Source organism: Cydia pomonella, chromosome 1 (genome assembly GCF_033807575.1).
Source record: "Cydia pomonella isolate Wapato2018A chromosome 1, ilCydPomo1, whole genome shotgun sequence".
Taxonomy (NCBI): domain Eukaryota; kingdom Metazoa; phylum Arthropoda; class Insecta; order Lepidoptera; family Tortricidae; genus Cydia; species Cydia pomonella.
Genome location: NC_084703.1, coordinates 40,522,214 through 40,545,250, shown reverse-complemented (window position 1 = coordinate 40,545,250; position 23,037 = coordinate 40,522,214). Strand labels below are relative to the sequence as shown.

Genomic DNA, 23,037 nt, shown 5'->3' with positions numbered 1-23,037 from the left:
AGATTTCAAAAGAGGAGGTTATCAATTCGGTTGTTTTTTTTTTTAATGTTTGTTACTCCATAACTCCGTCATTTCTGAACCGATTTTGAAAGTTATTGTTTTGTTTGAATTTATATATATATAAATTCAAACAAAACAATAACTTTATAAAATATATATATATATATATATATATATATATATATATATATATATATATATATATACAGATTGGTCCCGTTTTTGTCAAAACTCAGTTCTGATAATGGGATTCATGAGGAATCGAGGGAACTCTTCAAATGTGAAAGGCTTGCATATAGTGATTTTTGTATTTTCTTTGACAAATCAAGCATTTACATTTTAATAAAGTGACATTTGATGAAGTGGAACTGCTGATGATGATCAGAATGGAACTCTTCAACGACGCTTTGTACACGTTTGGCGATTTCTCCTCTTCGCTGTGTTTGTTAAGTAAATTAGATTTTCAAGACACATTTTTGTCATGTTCGAGTTCTGACGATGGGGTCCATGAGGAATCGAGTGAACTGTTCAAATATGAAAGGCATACATACAACAAATCAAGCATTTACATTTTAAAAAGTGACATTTGATGAAGTGGAACTGCTGATGATGATCAGAATGGCACTCTTCAACGACGCATAGTACACGTTTGGCTATTTGTCCTCTTCGCTGTGTTTGTTAAGCAAATTAGATTTTCAAGACAAATTTTTGTCAAGTTCGAGTTCTGATGATGGGGTCCATGAGGATTCGAGGGAACTCCTCAAATGTTAAAGGCATATATATAGTGATCTTAGTATTTTCATTAACAAATCAAGTATTTACATTTGTAGAAGTGACATTTGATGAAGTGGAACTGCTGATGATGAACAGAACGGAACTCTTCAATGATGCATAGTTCACGTTTGGCATTTGTTCTCTTTGCCAAGCAGTTAGGTTTTCAAGGCACATTTTTATATTTCTATCCTATTTAGTTTTTTAAATAATTATCTGGTGCTTTATTTCATGCATGGTGTGAAATAATTTATCTTAAATACAGTCGAATACCCTATTGGGGGTATCTTACCAGTCAACCATAGGGCAAATCTGAAATGTGTCAAGGTGGGTGTAGTGGCAAAAAAAACCGGGCAAGTGCGAGTCGGACTCGCACATGAAGGGATAAATATGTTTGTTGTATGGGAGCCCCCCCTTAAATATTTATTTTATTGTTTTTAGTATTGTTATAGCGGCAACAGAAATACATCATATGTGAAAATTTCAACTGTCTAGCTATCACGGTTCATGAGATACAGCCTGGTGAGAGACAGACGGACGGACAGCGAAGTCTCAGTAATAGGTACCCGTTTGACCCTTTGGGTACGGAACCCTAAAAACATGTTACCTCCTTACATATACATGTCCTTACCTAGATTCGAACCCAGGACCATCGGCTTCATAAGCAAGGCCACTGCCACTACCCACTAGGCCAAGCTGGTCATCAATTTTTAAAATGGAAAATATCGTTCAACATACAAAATTATAGTCGTTACCGACTGATGGCAGTTCCAAACAGAACAGAAAAAAAAAAAATGAGAATTTTCAGAAATTATTCCACGTGGAAAGTTTTGGAAACTTTCTGACGGCACATTACAAGAAAACACGCAGTTACTATAAAATGTTATAAATGGCGAAATAAGTCGATATTTCAATTAGGGATGAAAATTATAATGATGGTTAAATACAATCAGTCAATCAGATTAAAAGTACATATTTAGGTTAGGCAGGAAAACAAAACAATGAAAACGCTTGTAAATTTTATTTTTTGTTTAAAAAATACAAACAGAAAGTACAGGATCTTTCCAATGGGGAATAGTTCAGATTAAAGATCTACAAAATGATTCAACTTTGTCTCCTGAATTCAAAAAATGACTGACAATACAAAATAGTTATTCTCAACACACTTGCTCAAAACGACGTTTTTATTCCACCGATTTTTGGCTCATAATCCTAGATACACACGCGTGCTTTTTCAGTATATTATAACACTTGGGCTTTTTCATTATATTATCCGACTGAGTGAAGAAGGTAACTGATTGCAAATAATATGCATGGAAACGGAGCCTTCTTAATTTGGCCGAGTAATACATTTTTTTTAACAAACTATAAGGTTTCAAATGTTAGTTCAAAGAGGTTTTATCACACCAAACATAATTTATAGATTAAATTTTAATTATCTCGTAAATTAAATTAATTAATAAACATAACATTTTATCGATTTGATCTCTATCCGTCGAATAGAAATACGAAAAAAATAGCTTTTTCAATTTTATTTAATTGGCTGTTTGTCGATTTCGGTCGCGCCTTTGCCTTGCGCGCGCATTGGAATCGTGCGTAAAAAAAATAACTTGCCAGCCATTTCCCGTATTTGTCATAAAATTGGAATAGTTTTGCATGTTTTTAGTTTATATATTGACGAAAATGACATTTTCAAAAACATAAAATTGACGCTGCCAGTAATACTAATAGAGGCAAGAGCGGAGAACGATAGCATTTTACCATCAAAATCTGGTAAACATTAATTGGCGGCATATGAAACTTTTATTCAATGGAAAATCAGCAAAAACGTCCAGTCTTTCTTGGAAAACGTGTTGGTAGCTTATTTCAATGAACTGGCGAATAAGTGCCTACAAGCCCAGCACGCTTTGGTGCAATTATTCAATGTTAAAACTGTAAGCCTCCATCCACTCTGAAAATTGTACTTTTATGTTTTGACAAAAAAAATCGAATTTATAAGTTTTGTTTTTTTCTCGCAAGTATGTTGAAAAACGTCATATGAAACGCGTGTGCTATGGTCATTACACACGAGGCGATATTGTGCGCGCGAGCTGTAAGCAACTTAGCACACTTGTATCATAATGTACTATTACGATACAAGTGCAGAAAATAGGAAATCCTTTTCGCACGTGTATCGTACAACGTTATACAGTACATATGGCTCGACATATGCACGGAAAGTGCTCATTCCCGCACGTGTTCGGGAAAGTAGCACCATATGTACTGTAAAAGTATTTATGTTACATAAACTCACTATGTAAATCTCGCAGTTTTGTCACGCATATATTTATACGATTTGAAAATCTTCAGTCTAAATCAGTGTCACTCAACACGTCCATCTACGATTCTTTTATCATCTTTGGTTTATTTACATATTTAACATTTTTTTATAAAAACTGGCAACGCCTAAGAAACTAATTTAGTAAATGATGGATTTGAACAATATTGTGGAATTTGTTTCCCACCTTTTACCAGTATACTATAGTATACTAGTGGTTACCACCAAACTGAGCTGGTAACTACTGGGATTTTTTTCTCAGTTGTTACCACTGGTAAAACATGGGAAAAAAACTCAGTCGTTACCACTGGTAGGAATAACCCAAATATCTGATTAGTAAATTTCCCTAATTCGACATTTTCTTCGACTCATTGCCTCCACAGCGTCCTATGGACAAAATTTTACTATTTTTTTCTTCGTGTAAACGCGATTATGAAATGACCAGTTAGTGAAAGTGACTTATTAGTTAACTGTCGATTTGAGTATCGAATTTAGAAATCGAGGAATCAACGCTTTGATGGAAACCGACGAATTAACGAAAATGTCGAATCAGTGTAAATTACCTGTGCACTAACTCAGTTTTATATGAATGATACTACACATATATTACCTTCGTGGAATTAATTTAAATTACATCCACTTATTTACCATCATCGTTTCTCTATAGCGTGCAGTCTAATCGAACACTGGACCACAATGGTAAGTGCCTCACGCTGATCCGAAACCAACGGAAAAACGCTCCGAGCCAATTTGCTAGACGCTGCTACATCGCTACGCTACCGCCGCTGTAATAAGCAAATATATGCCATAGTAAGCGGCATGCTAATTATAGCGAGCGTTAATATTTCGACAATGTAAACTTGGACAATGTACATAGCCTGTAATGCAGTCATGTCATCAACTACAAAAATCCGTTCCGAAACGGAATTGCCGCAATCGCCCCTTAAACTTAACACTCTTTCGTCCTTTATAAAAATCCGGATGAGTCAATTCTCGGCTACGGCCACAGAGAACTCTGGTCCGACATGTTGGGTTCCGAGGAGTCTGTAAGGTCCATTGTTTGCGGTGGCTCGTTCCGCGGTGGCGGATAGGTCTGATGCAGGTCCTCCTCTTCGTCCTCGTCGTGAGATTCTTCTGATTCGTCAGACTCGTCGTTTCCTGAAAGTTAGAGCAGGTTATCGCGACCAATTTAATTGTAGTTTGTTATATTCTAAGGGTTTTAGGGCAATACGTAAATTATTGCGCTTAATAGATTTCAAATACCTCGTAAATGTTGATCTTTGAGAGATAAGTTTAGATTATCAAGGATATTTCTAGATTATACAACGTGTCTCTACTCTCTGGACATTGACGAGTTCCTTCTCAGGAATGTACTAATATACTAAATAATTTGATGAGATAAATATTAAAAAAAAATATTTTAAAAGTTAAATTAATTCAAATAAATCATCAATAAATAGGAGCATACTGTATTAGTCGTTCACAATGACGATAAGATTAAATTGACATGACATATTCTTTAATTACCGTGTATCTACATACAGGCTGTTCCGAAGTATTAATTCGTAAATCATTAATTTCTCCGTTAATACTGTGTCATCTGGAATGAGACTGTACAAAGGTTAGAAATACCCTAATCAACACGTCCTATTTATCTATGTCCATAGGGTAGACACGTTGTATAATAAAAAGATTAAAACGGCCCATGTAAGATGAAAACATGATAGGATACATTTTCTGCTATATGTACAATTTTCTTCAATATTAGATATTTTTTTACAGTTTTAACTGGTTATGTAGCTAGAATTTATTGTTTAAAGTATAAATTTTCATATCGGACTATAACCTTGGCATCGATCACCTGCGCGTAGGAAAACCTGTGTGTCAGACTGTATGTATAAAATAAAGGACCTAGTAAATAGCCATTACAACATTTAAGAACAAAAATACGGTCACCTCTAACTATGCCATGATTCTGGGGCTGTATAATTAAAACCTGTAAATCAAGCTAACAATTAAAGCAATTTAACCCTTTTACCAGGCCGCAAAGAACAAGTGTGTGTTAAGAAGCGTATAATTATGTATATAGATTTGCAACCGTATGCGTAGCCTTGTACGAACGAAATGGTATTAAAAAATAGTTGGGTAATGTTCGTGTAACCAGATAAAACATGTGGGGTACGGTAATCCTATTGCCTGTCTCGGTAATGAATCGACGACGTATTCAATTAAGCGTAATTATATTCTGTACCAGGCTAAGAGATATGTCTCCCACTTAGTATTTCATTTACATCCCATAGTCAGTTTTTAACTCCAAATCTACAAATATTATATCAATCCCTGAAATTGTGCTTGTATGGTCAGATTTGTCGTATGACACGACAAGTCAATTGACCGGGGTATGGGCAGAATAGCTCCCACATAGTAAAAAACTCTAACAAGGCAATGGGGTGGGGTCATATTAAAATAATGCATATTTAGTAAAGTATAAGATTGCATAAACTTACAACACTCAAACTCCGACTTTTATGCTTTTAAATCGCTGAAATTAAGTAAGTGTTCGGATTTCACCATTACCACTAAAATTACCGGCAGCCAAAGATAAATTATTGCATTTAGAAGCGTGTTGTGAATGAAGATAATAAAATTATATATTCAGGTATTAGGTATACTATGGTAAACTAAATACTAGACATATATCCCAGAGCCTGGTAAAGGGTTAAAAGTGAGTACAAGATTCAATTGTTTATCTGGCGGAGAACCGAGTCTGGTGAAGCCCCAGCAGCGGAAAAGCATAAGGAGCAATTCCTTCAAAATTGTTGTATCTAAACACTTAAGAACCTACTTACAGGCAAGCCAGCGTAACTGTAACATCGTGATCACTATAGAATACTAGGGGAATGGAAATGATATGTTATGAAGAGTGGAGAAAAAGTACGTATTTCATGGTGTCCGATTTTCCTGCTAATAAAGTTCGTGGTCTCATATTTTAGTCTCGTTGTCCGGAACTATATGATTTTCTCTGACTATACCTTTTAAAAAAATAACAGACACTCCCATACCCGTCGTTTAAAAACCAAATAAAAAAAACAATAAAATATTGTATAAAACGTAACTTTATTAAAACGGAATTAACAAAATAAATTACAATATAATAATAGATGGAGGAATGTTTAGTATGTAAAAAGAAATTAATTAATTAATATTATACAAAAAACTAATCTGAAAACAATAAAGGAATACCTCAGATTTAAAGTACTTATAGTATGTGAAATAAATTGGTTGATTCAACTGTTCTGACCAGGGTGCCTGGACAACATGCCAATCGTTTGCGGTACGACCACAAAGCGCTATCTGACTCCCTATCGCACTAATATGTAAGAGTGATAGAGAGACAGAAAGCGTTTCGTTGTCGTAGCGCAGGGGTCGGCAAACAGCAGCTCGTGAGCCGCATGCGGCTCTTCAAGACACCCAAAAATAATACTTATAGGACTTGGACCAGTCGAATCTACTAGTACAGTTGGTTTGCCCAACACCGTCGTAGTGTATCTTAGATAGGCGCTCAGTTGTCCAGGAAGCAATGGTGGCGCCATATTTGTTTGAAATGTAGTATCACGTTCTACTAACATGCTTCAACAACTATCTTTGAAAGAAGATATTAGAAGATTCTCCGCTGGTCATGCTTCTGTATTGATTCATACCAAACTATCTACCTGATTATTCTTCTTAAGTCAGTTCCTGCGCATTAACATAAAAAAAGGTATATCCTGTCAAACACAAATGTATCTGTTACAAAAATTTTTGAAAATATTTCCTTGCTCTCTAATGCTGAAGCATGACCTATCGCGAATGCAAGACAACAAAGCAACGTCAACAGTATTTGACATATTTCCATTGATACAACAAAACTGGCAATTTTACCGATCGGTTTAGAGCTTCAGAAATCGTAAATTTGCCAGTTGGATAAAGTCGGAGATTGCATTCCCTACCAGCGGTAGCACCACAACAAACGTTGTGGTCGTCATCACCCCAGTTTTCTGTTGACGGCGGTGAGTTGTCCGATTCTAAATCGTCATCAGAGTCGTCTCGCATTTTGTGCGTGTCTTGTTCGGTGTAGACGTTGCCTGCGTCGTCGTCATGGCTTGAATCCTCGTGTATTTGCAACAGGTCCACATCGTGGTTCATGTTTGGAGGTTCTGGCTCCTCCTCTACTTCGTCTGAGTCTTCCACTATTTGCACTGAATCTGTTTTGTAGAAAAATCTGCAAAATTATATATTAAAAGTAGTATTATGACATGCGTTCCAAACAAGTTATAGTATAAATGTATTTTAAAAATTCTATTTCCGAAGCAGAATGCCTATCATTTATAAGACAACCTACAGAAAAAATCTGTTGCTTTCTGGTTATATATATCATGTAATCGACACTGCATGTAGAGAGTAAAGTCCGTCTACGCTAAGGCGGAACGCCAAGTCCTAAATGGCCATTTTTTATTTCGTGCCGATTTTCTTTTTTCGTTAGATTGATATCATTTGGTGGATATATAGTTCCCTAATATTCAATACAATATACGGGCTACACCAAATATTCCTCTGATGTACGAAAACGTATGGCATTTACTCAATACACTCAACGAAAAATTAGGTACATGTACATATACTTTTATTGTATCAAATTGTGATTTTGTATTTATTCCTCCCATAATGAGGGACTCTTCAAACTTACTAAATTTTATAAAATCAAACTCTTAAAAAAATCGACAAGAAATATTTGCCCAGCTACGCAGGGGCACATTTACACCTGCAGTGGCAGCATGAATCAATTTTTGTCATCTGTTACTTTCACACTTATATACTTGTTAGAATGTGACACGCATGGTGGCAGGCGATAAAAAGGCGACAGTGATTACCCCGCTGGGCTATAACCGCGAAAGCCGAAGTTCGTCATTGCGGGCATTTTTCTCTATCACTCTTATTACGTATTAGTGAGGGTAAAAGAGAAAGATCCCCGCAACTTGCGAATTTCACTTTTCGCGGTAGGCCCCCTGCATTGTCACTGCAAAGTCGACAGACTTAGCGTAGACTGACTCTAAACGTGATCCTAATTCAGTCATCCTAACTAGTAAATATCGTAAAAAATTGTTCCTACTTAGTGCAGTCAGGCTACACTGAATAGGTTTATTTAGGATGCTTACTTTCTAAACGGGTTTACGCCTGTGATGTCATTTAGGATTCTGGATCAAGTAAGGTAGATAAAGCGCTTTAGGGACCCACTTCAGGTGATTTTTTTAGTGTTTCACTAATTGATACAAGTAGGTGTAGGTGTCTTAAATTTGCGGACAGTAGCTGTTTGCAAAAAGCATCTAGATAAACACCACTTACCGGCTCACACATGTTGGACATGTATATGGGAGTCCGTCGACGAAACAGAAGTCAGGGCCAAGTAACAGGTTCAATACGGTAGCATGAAACAAAAGCGGCAGACCATCGATTTAGATCGATTGGCAGAAACAATGGCTCAAGTAAAAATCGATTCAATTTAGTATCGTTCCAATTTTTAAACCCCGACGCAAAAAAAGAACGGATGGACCGATTCAATGTGTTTTTTTAAAATAATTAATAGAATCAGGCGCTACTTTACGGAAATCCATTATAATAAAAATAAAAAAAGCCAGTGGTTGCTTCCTTGTGGCGGTTCTTAGCTATTACGAGTATGTTTGATAGAAATCGATCTAGCGTTTGGAGAGTACCAGCTCTTTTCCAAAAAGATGTACCGTAAAACCACCCAATTATAGTCCAAAGCTGCCAACTATGGTCCACAAATAAACTCAATTTTTATCGTTCAGGTGTGTATTTTACTATATTTTTGTAGTTCTAAGGCAAAGTATGTTTATAAATGGAAGGTAAAACTAGGAGTAAACCACAAGGAACATTGGTATAGATACTTAATTTCCTTTTGAACTTGTAGACCATAGTTGGAGTATTGGACTATAGTTGGGTGGTTTTACGGTAAGGAATTTTTGGAATAAAATTGTTTTTTTTTTTGCATACAGCGTACCGAGGTTTTGCTCCGTAGAGTCCTTAATAATAGAAAGCTGCAATTAGGCATGGATAAAAAAAAAATCATGGCGACAAACTGGTAAAATAAAAACTGTACAAATATTATTTTTAGGGTACACGTAAAGTGAGGATGAAATTGTTTTTCGTTTCAACCATGTGGTGTGGGATGACGTTGGATACGTCTTTCAAAACGAAAAGGGATCTTCAACCACCATTTTTTGATAATCTGAAGATTTTCGTGAAAGCGGAGTTTAATCAAGATCTTTCACCATCACTCTTGCCGGGCGGATTGACAAGTTTCCAAAATTAAGACTAAAAACAAAGATATTTGAATCTATTTGTCTACACAAGCTCTTTCTAGCTCGATCCAACTTAACCAAGGGCTTCTCCATGGGCGTAGGCAGGGGCGAGCTGCCCCCTCTGCCTGGGTTCAAAGCGCGCGCCGCGGCCAAGGCACGTCTACGTTGGCCAGTTTTTGCGTGAGGAAATTGCCTCGCGCGTATGCTTGCTCTGTGTGGACCCGGCTATTGACGCAGGAAAGGGGGGCCGTTCTTGGGACTTATACTTTATATTTGAGGGTCGTGTAGGATATGCTAAAAGCAACATCTTTTGTCATGTAGAATTTTTCTCTAAGACTAAACATTATTGAGATAGGAGGGCTGATAGTCGACAATTATTAAAGGCGTTCGGGACTTAAGCAATTTAAGGTATACCCGGATAAGACTGGACTATTTTTTTTTTGTAGTTGGAAGGAGGTCACAAGAAAAATATTACGCAATTCTCACTAAGTTTTACCTGCAAATGTTTAATGCAAATGTTAATAAAGATAACCAGCTTTTTATTATTAATTTACTCAAAACTTCTTAATCTAATAGTTTAGGAGTAATCTAAACTCAAAGTTGAATTTAATATTTTTATGACTCCAAACCGAAAAACCTTTTCAGACTAAGATAGATGATAGCTAATTCCAACTCGAAGCAAGGAGATTACTTATATCGGCTATGCCTACGCCTAGGCTATATAACAATATAAAGTATTAAAAGGAACATCATACTACAGTATTTTTGAAACTTGATGGGTACGGTGACAAGTGTCATCTCAATATATAACCTAAAACACCAAATCTCGCAAAATTGTATGGAAATAACACTTGTCAGAAGACCCATCAAGTATGAAAAATACTATAAAATATTATTTCCTTTCTAATAATGATATAAGTAACCACACTTTTACCAATAGTGTATAGTAATCGACACGCGTGAAACTTGGCTTCACTCCATAATCTGAATATTACTTTGAATCAAACTTTCATCTTTCCATAATTAATAAATTATTGTGCATATGAAGATAAAGTAAGCCATGAAAGCATGTATGAAAAACTTAATTTGTGTAAAAGACAAACACCCTTTGTTTATCTTTTTAAGATTTTCTCTTTTACTAAGATGCCAAATGCAAATAATAATTTTTTTTGTATTCACATTGTACATTGGGTAAAGTTTCCTCATTAGGTAGAGGTTTCAAGGTTTTTTTAGGTGGTATAATTATAATAATTACATATTTTGATCACAGTAATTACAGTACCTAAGAAATTAATCATACTAAATCATGGGTGCCCTAGACCCATATGGTGGAAAAATTTGCTGCCTAGGGATGAGGTCTTGGTAGCTCAGATGGCAGAGCGCTGGAGTATCGATCCAGAGGCAGTGAGTTCAAGTCTCACCCAAGACAGTAATTTTTCCACTTTTAAATTGATTCTAAGCTTAATCATACTTTTAGAAAATGAAGTTCTTATGAAATCAATTCAGTTAAAAAGTTGTTAATTGTGAATTCCACACTCAACTGAGTTAAATTTAAAATAACAACTATTTTCTAGTGCAGATAACTACAGATATTCTTGGCATGATACTAAAAAGTAGGGTGACCAGATGTCCCGTATTTTACAGGTTGTCCTGTATTTAAGGCACGAATTTTTCATTGTCCTGTAATTTACCGAAACCAATATGGAACAGGACAGTACATTATCCCATAATTTTATAATTCAATGGCATTTAATGATAAAAATACCTATTTGATCAATATTTATTTTCTCGCACACAGCGGTTAATATGGTTTTTTAAAGACTTTCATTAAGAAATTTAGCAATTTTATATAGGTTTAAATAATAATTGATCAAAAACTAAAAAATAGTATAGTAGTAAAAAATGAATATTGATTTTAAATTAAAAAAAAATGGCCGGCCCATATTTTAACTTCGAATCCTGTATTTTCAATGCAGTTTTCCCATAAAACCGGAAATCAGATCTGGTCACCCTTGTAACAAGTCATTGCACCTACTCCCTTTTGAGGGCCGGATTATATGGTTTTTTGTTTAGTTGGCAGACTGGATTGGCAAAGAGAGTTTTTTATTCATATTCAAAACAAGCCAGACTAGCCAAAGTGTGTCTGATTATAACAAGATTTGTCACTACTAAGTTTTATTAAAGTTAGTTTTATTTTACAATATTATAGTGATGTTAAAGTACTTTGTAATTAATCCACATTGAATGATTATTTACATTTTAAATTGTACTTTAAGGCTAAACTTAAGTTACTGTTTCAGTCATGTGTAACAATTTTGTGATCCACCAAGAAGCTGTATTAAAGGTACTTATTTTAACAAAATACTTTAATACGCGAGAGGCAATTTCCTCACACACAAACCAGCCAGTGTGGACGTGCCTTGGCCGAAGTGGCACGCTCGGGCGAGGAATACGCGCGCGCCGCCCGGCCGAGGCATTTCTACACTGGCCGGTTTGTGTGCAAGGAAATTGCCTCACGCGTGTGCTCGGTCTGTGTGGACCCGCCTAATACAAAGATATTAGACAAATTTGAGCTTACCCTCTTCCTCTTCAGACTCACATTCCTCCATGGGCTCCGGGTCGGCCTTACCCAGCTGCGCCCGGACCTTGTACTGCTGCCCAATATTACTTAACTGCAACGAAATAAATTTAAACTACACCAAACAATATGCCGTGTTTTCGTTGTCTACTTACCAGGGTTTAACCCTTTGAACGCCAAGTCTCGCCGACCAAAATGGTCTCAAGCCCAAGGTGTTCGTTACTGATCTGTAGCTTCAATTATTGCCGTGACGGAGTCTCCCGTCTTTGGCGGTCAAAAGGTTAATATAAACATGTATCAATAAACATACCCAGTTCTGGTTTGATTGCTCCAAAGCCGTCAAGTCTACGTCTTCATCGCAAGGGGTGTCTGCATTAAACCATTTAGAGTCAATGAAACGTGGTGTCGTTTCAGGAAACGGTATGTCCATTATTACAAAAGCTTTAATTGTTATACCGTAGAACTCATTCACAGAAAGAGTTATAATCAATACGTTAACTAATATATAAAACCATTGATAATCTTAGCTCAAAGGCCTCAATCAATCAATTTTTCGTGTTATGGCTCCATCAAGGTGTTGATGAGCTCAGAGACTTGTCATACGCTCAAAGGCCTCAAAGCTCGATTCCTTTCATTTTTCTTTTTAAAATTGATTTGACAGTTAGTGTTGCTGCTCTCAATATTATTATTTTACAGACACACTATTGACGCTTTTATATTATCTGTGGCAATTGTGCCGACATTGTGCCCATTGTGGCCGACACAAGGTCATAGTGTTGTCATACTCACTATGATATCATAAAAACGGGTAAAATGTATTCGATATTTTGTGATTGTGACCATGCATTTCCACGAAGTCTCACCACGAATTTACATTCGCGGCTCGTGGCTCGGCTCACGGTTCGTTTCGTGTCTCGGCCACAGCTCATGAGCTCCTCGAGCTAATTAATGTACACACTCTCGCCTCATGTCTCGGCCACCGCCCCTAAGCTCGTCGAGCTGCTCAATTTTAAACACAAGCGGCACGGTAAAAGCTCAATGCGAATGTAAACAGCAAACACGCGTCCTCCCCGAGCCCTTTTGCCCGGTGAGTGGCAAACCGAACCACGAGCCCGACGTTTATGGCTCCTCTACACGATGGGCCATCATACTGGCCCACTAAGATGGGCCGGCGTGTAGAGAGCGTAGTGGTGTCGGATAGCCATAAGGCGCGACGGGATGGCGATGGGATGGCCATGGTGTCGGTTCTTCGTCCGCACATCAAAGGTAGTGGGCCAGCAATGGCGCGTAAGCATCTGCACGTGGCCCATTCCATAGTGCGTTCCATCGCATAGCCATCTCGCTGGTCCAGCGCTGGGCCATCGTGTAGAGGAGCCATTTTATACGCGTCTCGTGGCTCGGCTCGCCTCTCGCACGCGAATGTAAATGCGCCATCAAGCCCATGAGCTGCATAGGGTCGTCACATGATCGTCACATACTGCGATTGACATGGATGTATGCAGCCCGCCCAGCTTAAAACTACATGGTAATTCATCCACTGAAATATGCTCCTTAGACGACTTGGACGCATTGTATCCAAAATTCTGACAGGGTTGAGTTCAAAGAATATAATACTCACTGGTTGAGTTGAGTTGAGGAAACTAGGGAAGGCCTATGCCCAGCAGTGGGACACTAAAGAAGGCTCACAAAAAAAATATTGATATTTTATTTTTATTTTTACCTGTGACACATAGGTACATTGTTTAAATATGATTAAAATAAAACAAAATTATGACTACTAATAAAGTAAAACTACTAAACTAAACTTACCTAGAAAAACGAAAAATTCCTAAAACAAACCCGTGCGGGATGGGGTGCAGTACAGTGCACGGCAGGATATACCGGACCTCTCAGTGGAATGCGTCATAAGAGTGTTGTGCCGTTGAAATAAAACCAGATATACTACTAATTGCTATATACAGACCCGACAAATATATGGAAACCTTTTTTGAAATATTAAGTAAGATATTGAATAAAATAAACTTACAACTAGATAACGTACTTCGTAAGTATGACTATATCTCCTCTTTCCGTAGAAAACTTAATTGGCTCCCTATTCGAGAGCGTAGGTAGCGTAAACTAGTCGACTAATCCTTTAATGAATGTAGCTTTCCGGAAAAATTAAAAATTGCCAAGATAAAACCCGTCCTAAAGAAAGGTGGTAAAACAAAAATTCTGCTCACTATAGACCGACCGCGCTCCTCCCCGTTATATCCAAAATTTTTGAAAAATGTATGACAAACCGCATCTACAGTTTTTTAGAAAAATACAATTTGTTAAATGATAATCAGTTCACATTCCGAAAAAAACTTTCTACCACCCTTGCAGCATTTCATTACATACAAACAATAGTTGACTACTAAAGAAATAAACATCACGCAGTGGGACTATTGTTAGACATGTCCAAGGCATATGACAGAGTCTCGCACTCAATCAATCAATCAATCAATCAATATCAATACTGTTACAAAAATTATACGCAATAGGGGTGGTAGAGCATTCAATTAGATGAAGTCATATCTCACGTCACGACAACAATATGTAGAAATAGAACACTTTGAGAACCAAACCGGAACATTGCACTTAATCAAATCCAATTTACGATCTATCGAGAACTCGATCCCCCAAGGAAGTGTCATAGGACGCATTCACATTGGCTACACGATCACAATCTCATGATAAATAATGACAAATCAAAACTAATCCAGTTCAGACCCAGACAAAAGCAACCTATTAATCTTAACAACATAACAAACAATCTATTTATTGAAGAAGTATCCGAATGCACCTTATTAGGCCTTAAGCCCCCTCCAGACTATGCGCGTGAATCGCGGCGCGACGTCGCGGAGCGAACATACCGCGACGTGGAGTCTACTCGCACAACTTCACGGCGATTTCGCAGTTTGGTTCGCGGCAAGATGGCGCCGAAGCGTCAGCTGATCGGATTTAGTTTGCGGCAAGGCACTGATTCAAACTGGAAACTATCAAATTGATTTTTGTTTGATCAAGTTCGCACCCAATATAACCAAGTAGCCCAATATAGCCAAGTAACCAAGTAGTAGTAGTAGTAGTAGTAGTAAACTATTCCAGGCATACCTTTTTCAGACGAGTTCCTAGTTACTATAATAAAAATCTATTCGAAGTAGATTGTTTTCAAAATTCGTTGGCTAGTCTAAAAAATATAGTTAAACGTAAGTTGTTTTAATGTATAAGTACAGATATCAGTTATTCTCCCTATCGGATTCAAAAATTTTCATTAGCTATATAATATTTATTTCAGTTAACATAATTAATTTATAATTTATGAATCTCCAGGTCTTTTTGTTGTATTTTCCTTTTGTTGTGGTACATTGTTTGTATTGCATTGTTGATATGTTTATACGACTGTTTGGTTTCTAAATAAAAAAAAAAAAGTAGCCACCATAGAAGGACAGATTAACCGACTCGTGAGCGAATCGCGGCGCGAAGCGATTGCGAGTGTATAGTCTTGCAAGTTTGCGCTTCGCGTCTTCTTTGACGCGGGCCAAATACCGACAAAAAACGGGAAATAAGGCGCGAAGGCGTGAACAATCTACGAAATCGACACGAGGGCCATCCACACTCGCGTTCGCGGCTTCGCGCCTCGATTCGCGCACGAGTGTGGAGGGCCCTTTACACTTGATAACCATTTGACATGGAAATCACATGTAGAAAAAGTAAAAAATAAACTTTCCCGATTCGTGTATGCACTCAGCATACTGAAAAGTAGGACTACCTTAGAGTGTGCACTGGCAGCGTACCACTCGCAGGCAGTCGCGTGGCTACGTTACGGACTCCTCTTGTGGGGCCACAGCACCAATTTTCAAAACCTTTTCACCATGCAGAAGAAGTGTATTAGGATCCTAGCAAATATACATCAACCTCGCAGCTGCAGACCCCACTTCAAAAATCTAAACCTACTCACCCTCCCCTCCCTATACATTTTGGAATTAGCTAAATTTGTTAGAAGAAATCTACATTAATTTAAATTTTGTCAAAACCCTCGACGTCATCGTCATACATAGAACTCCCGGAGCCTAAATTAGAAATATACAAGAATGGACCGTACTACAGAGCCATAACAATTTATAACAAAATCCCCACATATTTAAAATCTGAACAAACAGACTTTAACTTCATAAACCGCCTTAAAACTAAGCTGTTAGATAAAAGGTGAATTTCTAGAGGATGATACTATGTAATTTGTATATACGTATACACATAAAAATAGAACATTACAACACACCTTGTATTGAATATTGCTTAAAACAGTATACTTTAATAGGTATATAGTAAATCCTTGTTTATAGGTATTATGTTTATAGTTTTAGTTAGAGGAGGCTCTTATGTTATTATGTAATAATATAATTAATCTTTTTATTGTTACCTAGAGAAACGAGCAATTTAAAAAATGTACAAGTACTACTTACTATAATCTAAGTATAGGCCGTGTTGTACGTATTATAACTAATATAAGTAATAGTGAGCAAAGCGTGATACTGTGAACTACTTACATTTTTATTTTGCTACACCTTTCCAGGGTCCATGTATGTAACATATATTGGTATGCAAAAAGGTCTCTATCTATCTATCTAAATTAATTCAGGTCCATTGCAACAAAATTAATAACTATAATCTATGACGTTTCCGGAACTGTATTGTTAATATTAATTGTAATGTTTTCTAATGTAACTCTTCTGTAATGACTGTTTGTGCCAAAATAAAGAGAAAAAAAAAACGACTGTCGTAATCGGCGAGCTTACGCGCATCAACGCCGAGTATGGGCATGCTTATAAGGATAACGTCTGTTGCCTACATTTTTAAATTTGCCGCTTTTTTATACTGACGAGATTGGCTTGATAATGCTTGATTTCGATAATTTTCTGAATATGAAAGATGACAATAGCAAACCACGATTTTTTCTTAAATTTCTATGAATTACGTAATGCTAAATGCTGTTATAATAGTATTTTATGCAACAGTTGTATAAGAAGGATCAAAAAAGGCGAGTGGCGTGAGTTACAATGTGAGCTGGAGCCGAAGGCGTAGGCGAACATTGTAAAGGAAGACGCCACGAGCATTTTTTGACCTACTTATACAACGTTGGATACAATACTTTTCCTACGAGTCAACAAAAATAAATCTTAATTTAGGAAAACAAAGCAAAAGTATATAGCCAAGACGCGCAAGCATACCTTGTTACGCGCCCGGCCCGCCGCGGCCCGGCAGGTCAGTGACACCTCCTCGTAACTCATGAGGCCCTGGTACTTGCTACTTGCTAAATTAAATTTTTGGACAGTTTTTTCTCGATTTTGGCCACCGTAGCGGTCTTCGTAGTCTATGGGTGTTGCTATATTACAGGTGTCACATGCGTGTTTCTGACTTATGAAGTAATTGTTTTTACTATGCAACCAAATTAATATTTTGTAAGTTGGCAGCAATGCGCTTAGTTTAAAACTCGTATTCGTTTTGATTTTGTTAGGTTGGTAGCCATTAATCGCAGTAACGTTCTAGCGATTAAAATCACAAGTGCTGTTATGAGTAATAGACAATATAGACTTTTCTTGAAAACTTTTATGTATGTTCTTATATTCGTGTTAATGAATGCATAAATGACAGATAACAGTAGAGGAGTAGGAAATAGTCCATTACGGTACAAGTGCGATAAATAGGAAATTCGAAACGAGTGGCGATACATTAAAACACGAGTAATATGTATTTCAATATCAAAGAGTTCTACCAAATTAAGTCTGCAACAATTTTGATAGCACACGCAGTGCAAGTGTGATTCATACGCCATAATTTCATAGAAATTTGACGTTTCAAATAAAACACTTGAACTGCGTGTGCTATCAAAATCGTTGCAGACTTGTCTTGGTCAGACTCTATTAAATTTAAAGATAGGATATAAAATGCACATAATTATTAAATAAAGCAAACTATGCATCATTCAGCATTTAATCGTATAAACTTGGGGTGTTTATGTTCAAATATCCTGTACAAATCAGCCACTTTGGACCTTGGGAAAGTGGATATCGTTGATTACACCTGTGAGGTTTGACATATCTTCGAGTATTTGATCCACTTACCAAACTGTTGATCAAACGCGTATTATCTTTGTTATAGGTACCTTCTGATAGTTCTTGCAGAAGTGGAATGTATTCTGGTTTTGACAATTCCAATGTAATGCGGTTCATCTAAAAACACAATAATTATGTATACTTAACCTGTTGGCTCGATAAAATAAATAAGTACTAAGTACAATAGCTTTAAATGCATCGTTTTTTTTCTTACCACGATATTAAGTTGAGGATCACTTAATGACGTCGTAATAGGTCCAAGTAAAACGACACTACTGTTTTGACTAAGACTGTCAGGGTCTACATATATAATATCTGAGCCTTGGTCATTCGGAATTTCATCGTTGACAATGAGGAACATTTGTTCATACTGCAATACGTCTGTTGACTGATTGTTATCATGCGAATTAGAAATACTTAATAAAGGCTTAAAGGATGGTGGGTTCACTTCTTTCTGTTTTATTTTTTTAGTTTTACTAGACTTACAGCATAACTTTTTTAATTGTGCTGTTAATATATCGAACAAGATTTCTTTGTTTTCCTCAGTTTCCTCGCTTAAATCAACAGGATTTTGTATAGAGGCACTATGCAACAAATTTTGGATTTTTTGATGCGCCAGGTAATTTGGATCAGCGCCAACTTTAATGTTGTAAGGTTCAACTTCCTTGTCATCTATTCTAAAGAAAGCTGATCCACGATCTGAACCTTGATAAGGAACATGCAGAGAAGATTCTTTTTTATTCTTTCGTTTTTTTGCCTTATTTATACTTTTTTCGACAGTTTTGTTATCGGTCATATCCAAATTATCTTGCTTTTGTTTTTTTTGAAGCAATGATATTAATTCTGTGTCACTTAATTTTGAAATGAATATTGTGGTGTCATCGTCTGAACCTAAAAAAGACCGTTACAATTAACTATAAGATTGTGTGAAAAGTGGGGATACAAATAATGATTAAACAAGTAAACAGGTTGAAACAAAAGCAAAGCGGAAAGTGACCTACAATGACTGACATAAATACTTTAAAAACCCTATGTAATATAATACGTAATATACATTTACATGTTATATATGTATATATATAGGTATATATATATATATACTATATACTTCTACAGTTTCCAAAAAAATATTACTTGAATTATTACCATTTGGTGAATTTATTAATCTTTCAAAGAACTTTATTACATTTTATTATAATTACCTTTAGCCACCACAGCTGTTTCAGGCAAGTCGGACTTTTCCGCTACAAATTGGTGTGACAAAAGAATTGATGCTATATCCTTGGCTTGCTCTATATCTTCATTTAGTAAATGTTGGGATGGCTTAGCTGCTGACAGATAGACCTAGAAATAAAAGTGCAACTAAAACATTTTTACAGTACATATGGTGCTACTTTCCCGCACGTGTGCGGGAATGAGGACTTTCCGTGCATATGTCGAAACTATAAAGAGCCATATGTACTGTAAAACGTTGTACGATTAGGTAACTCGCAACTCGTGTTGATTTATAACACTCCCTTCGGTCGTGTTTTAATTTATCACCACTCGTTTCAAATTTCCTATTTTCTGCACTTGTATCGTAAATAACTATTTTTTTATACCTAATATTTCTATTAGACTATAATTTGTCTGGTTGTTCATGAATACTTCTAAATAAGAAACGTTTACATATAAATGAATCGTATTATATCAGTTTCTTATTAGAATAACACAACTTACGCAATATAATATACATAGCAATCTGTAACTCATATTGAATACAATGTTGGCTGCCATCAGCACAGAAAATGGCAATTTAAAATTCATATTTCATTACACGAATGACTGCTCTGTAATTGAAATCAATTGGCTGTGAAGAATTTTATGATTAGTCACAAAAATTAACCATGATTGTTCGATACCTTGACTGTCATGTTAGGATAAGTTATCAGGACTGACACTTGTAAACTAACAACATTATACTTAACTTACCGATAAGTGATAACATTGACTCATTCCTATGCTATCCTCAGTACCCTATACAATCTCTTCGATTTCCGACAGGGGCCGGGGATTCAGATCAGTGGAACCCATTTACGGGTACAACAATTGGCAAGTACAAGTCACGGCAGGTACTTGGGCTATTATAAAAAAATGTAAAGAGTACAAGGCAAGGGATGAAGTTGGGCTGGAGCGTAATATACAGGGCGTCCCAAGACTATGGGACATCAAGGGAAAGTACCTTAAATATCGTACATAGGATATTTTGCTGAAACAAGACTTTGTTATTTTTAAAAGTCAGTAATTCTGCATTTAAATATTTTCTAAAGCCCCCTCCAGACTATGCGCGTGAATCGCGGCGTGACTTCGCGGAGCGAACATACCGCGACGTTGACGTAGCCTCCACACTCGCACAACTTCACGGCGATTTCGCAGTTTGGTTCGTGGGAAGATGGCGCCGAAGCGTCATCTGATCGGATTTAGTTTGCGGCAAGTCACTGATTCAAACTGGGAACTGTCAAATAGATTCTTGGTTGATCAAGTTCGCATCATGGGGATATTTATAAGCCCGTGGTTCACAATGCACCCTATGTAACCAAGTAGCCGCCATAGAAGGTTATGACAGTTTAATAGATTAACCGACTCGTGAGCGAATCGCGGCGCGAAGCGATCGCGAGTGTGGAGTCTTGCAAGTTCGCACTTCGCGTTTCCTTTGACACGGGCCAAATATCGACAAAAAACGGGGAATAAGGCGCGAAGGCGTGAACAATCTGCGAAATCGACGCGAGGGCACTCGCGTTCGTGGCTTCGTGCATCGATTCGCACACGAGTGTGGAGAGCCCTTAAGAATTACTTGCTTCGTCTGGGAATCGAACCGACTTAAATGTGAAAAAAATAATCAACCCTATTTTTATGATGCCAATCGAAAGATAATAATTCTTCTTAAGTAACATAGTATTTTAAAAGAAAGGAACAACGTAAAATGTTTGAGTAAAATTTCTAGAAAATTATTAAGTCGGTTCGATTCCCAGATGAAACAAGTAATTCTTAGAAAATATTTAACACGTAGTGATTATATGCTCTTTGATCTTTAAATGCAGAATTACTGACTTTTGAAAATAACGTAAAGTCTTCTTTCAGCAAAATATCCTATCTACGATTTTTAAGGTACTTTCCCTTTATGTCCCATAGTCTAGGGACGCCCTGTATATTGCTGAGAGGTCCGGATACCTGCCATATCAATGCTAAAGTTGAACCAAGATAAGTCTGCAACGATTTATATGAAATCATGACGTATAATAACACTTGCTGCGTGTGCTATCAAAATCGTTTCAATTGTAAAAAAAATGGCTCAAATGCAAAAATATCAAACTTTGAACTTTCAAATATTGTTAAGGATGTGCTGATATGTGAAAAGGAAAACGATTATCAGACCCGACATTGTGACTGATTTCGGGCCCGATATCTGGAAGTGTGGATGTAGTTGTAGTTGGTCGTACAAGCTTGGGATGCCATATAGATGGCAGCACTTTGCAAAGGGGTAAATGTAGTATATAATATAGCAACATTTTGATTACGCCGCTGTGACGACACGTTCAACGAAACTTCCTCTTTCCTTTTTCGTATGATCGCCACTTTGCTGTTCGCGTTCTCGACGATAGCCGACTTCATAATGGCGGAACCACGTGAAAGAACTTTCCTCATGATCAAGCCTGATGGCGTTCAACGTGGAATCGTCGGCACCATCATTGAGCGCTTTGAGAAGAAAGGCTTCAAGTTGGTGGGCCTCAAATTCATGTGGCCGTCCGAAGAACTACTTCAGAAGCACTACAGCGACTTGGCGTCCCGGCCTTTCTTCCCCGGACTAGTGAAATACATGAGCTCAGGCCCAGTTGTACCTATGGTTTGGGAAGGTCTAAATGCTGTGAAAACTGGACGTCAAATGCTCGGCGCTACTAACCCAGCTGATTCTCTACCCGGCACGATTCGTGGCGATCTCTGCATCGAAGTTGGACGTAACATCATCCACGGCTCCGACAGTGTTGAATCGGCTAAGAAAGAAATTGCCCTCTGGTTTTCCGAAAAAGAAATCGTCGGATGGACCCCAGCTGCCGAGAAATGGGTTTACGAATAAACTATAATTCCTAAGTTTAATATTCCAATCGCTAACCTAAAATTCCATGGTGTTGAGGTTAAGTGGTTTTTAAGTTATGCATTAATTTACAAATAAATTTACATAATAATATATTTGTTTAATTATTTATTTCCTACTCCCCTTTTCAACCTCATGGTCGATATAACCAACAACTTGATAAGGCATATGGTATGGTATACATATAGGAACATATTGTTATATATACTGAATATTAATGATCTCCATAGATGGCATAGCTTGCATTGATCTGCAGAGATAATTCTCTCGTTTAAATTTTTACAACCTGCCCTACCCTAACCACAAAATCTATAAAAATAGGACAGGTATGCAGGCTGGTAAGAAATTGTATAGAAATTACCGGTTGCATTCTAGTTTTCTAATAGCAGTTGTCCCAAATAACTAGTTTTAGCTTTAGCACTAATCAATCAGTGCAGCTCAAATTGAAACATGTCAATTTAATAGTCATTTTTTCAACGTCTAAAGTTTATCAGTATCAGTAGTATACGAAAGGTTAGTACACTTTTTATTACCAAACTATTGTCTGGTAAACAAGTCATATAAGTAACAGTATAATGAAAAAACCAACCCTCTTTTTGGGGGTTATAGCATAAGAAAAAGACAGTATGGTTCTATCTGCCTATGCTCCACTTACAAATAACTCTTGCCTAAAGATTTAATAGTTTACTTAGTGAATTAGAGCCTAGATTCTGACAATCTATTTCAATGCCCTGTGGCTGAAG

The 23,037-nt window shown here is 36.9% G+C and overlaps 3 protein-coding genes across 5 annotated transcripts; 1 reads left to right on the top strand and 2 right to left on the bottom strand.

The window, feature by feature from the left end:
- Positions 1-1,777: 1,777 nt before the first annotated feature.
- Positions 1,778-12,646, bottom strand: LOC133523325 (anaphase-promoting complex subunit 15B-like). Of its 3 annotated transcripts, none has more exons than XM_061858843.1 (4): positions 12,336-12,646; positions 12,026-12,140; positions 7,078-7,332; positions 1,778-4,246 (listed from the first exon to the last, which is right to left on the bottom strand). In XM_061858843.1, exons 1-4 carry the CDS (start codon positions 12,453-12,455, stop codon positions 4,086-4,088), a joined length of 651 nt encoding a protein of 216 aa, XP_061714827.1. In that variant the 5' UTR covers positions 12,456-12,646; the 3' UTR covers positions 1,778-4,085. The 3 variants fall into 3 exon arrangements, with proteins under 3 accessions (XP_061714827.1, XP_061714835.1, XP_061714844.1); XM_061858851.1 differs by having other exon boundaries at positions 12,026-12,119; XM_061858860.1 differs by lacking the exon at positions 7,078-7,332 and having other exon boundaries at positions 12,026-12,119; positions 12,336-12,638.
- A 5,380-nt stretch (positions 12,647-18,026) lies between these two features.
- Positions 18,027-20,033, bottom strand: LOC133523310 (uncharacterized). The gene is made up of 4 exons (XM_061858818.1): positions 19,882-20,033; positions 19,365-19,506; positions 18,377-19,053; positions 18,027-18,279 (listed from the first exon to the last, which is right to left on the bottom strand). The coding sequence occupies exons 1-4, from the start codon at positions 19,966-19,968 to the stop codon at positions 18,040-18,042; spliced, it is 1,146 nt and encodes a 381-aa protein (XP_061714802.1). The 5' UTR covers positions 19,969-20,033; the 3' UTR covers positions 18,027-18,039.
- A 1,709-nt stretch (positions 20,034-21,742) lies between these two features.
- LOC133523318 (nucleoside diphosphate kinase) lies at positions 21,743-22,387 on the top strand. Its single transcript, XM_061858831.1, has one exon. The coding sequence runs from the start codon at positions 21,767-21,769 to the stop codon at positions 22,274-22,276; it is 510 nt and encodes a 169-aa protein (XP_061714815.1). The 5' UTR covers positions 21,743-21,766; the 3' UTR covers positions 22,277-22,387.
- Positions 22,388-23,037: the final 650 nt, after the last annotated feature.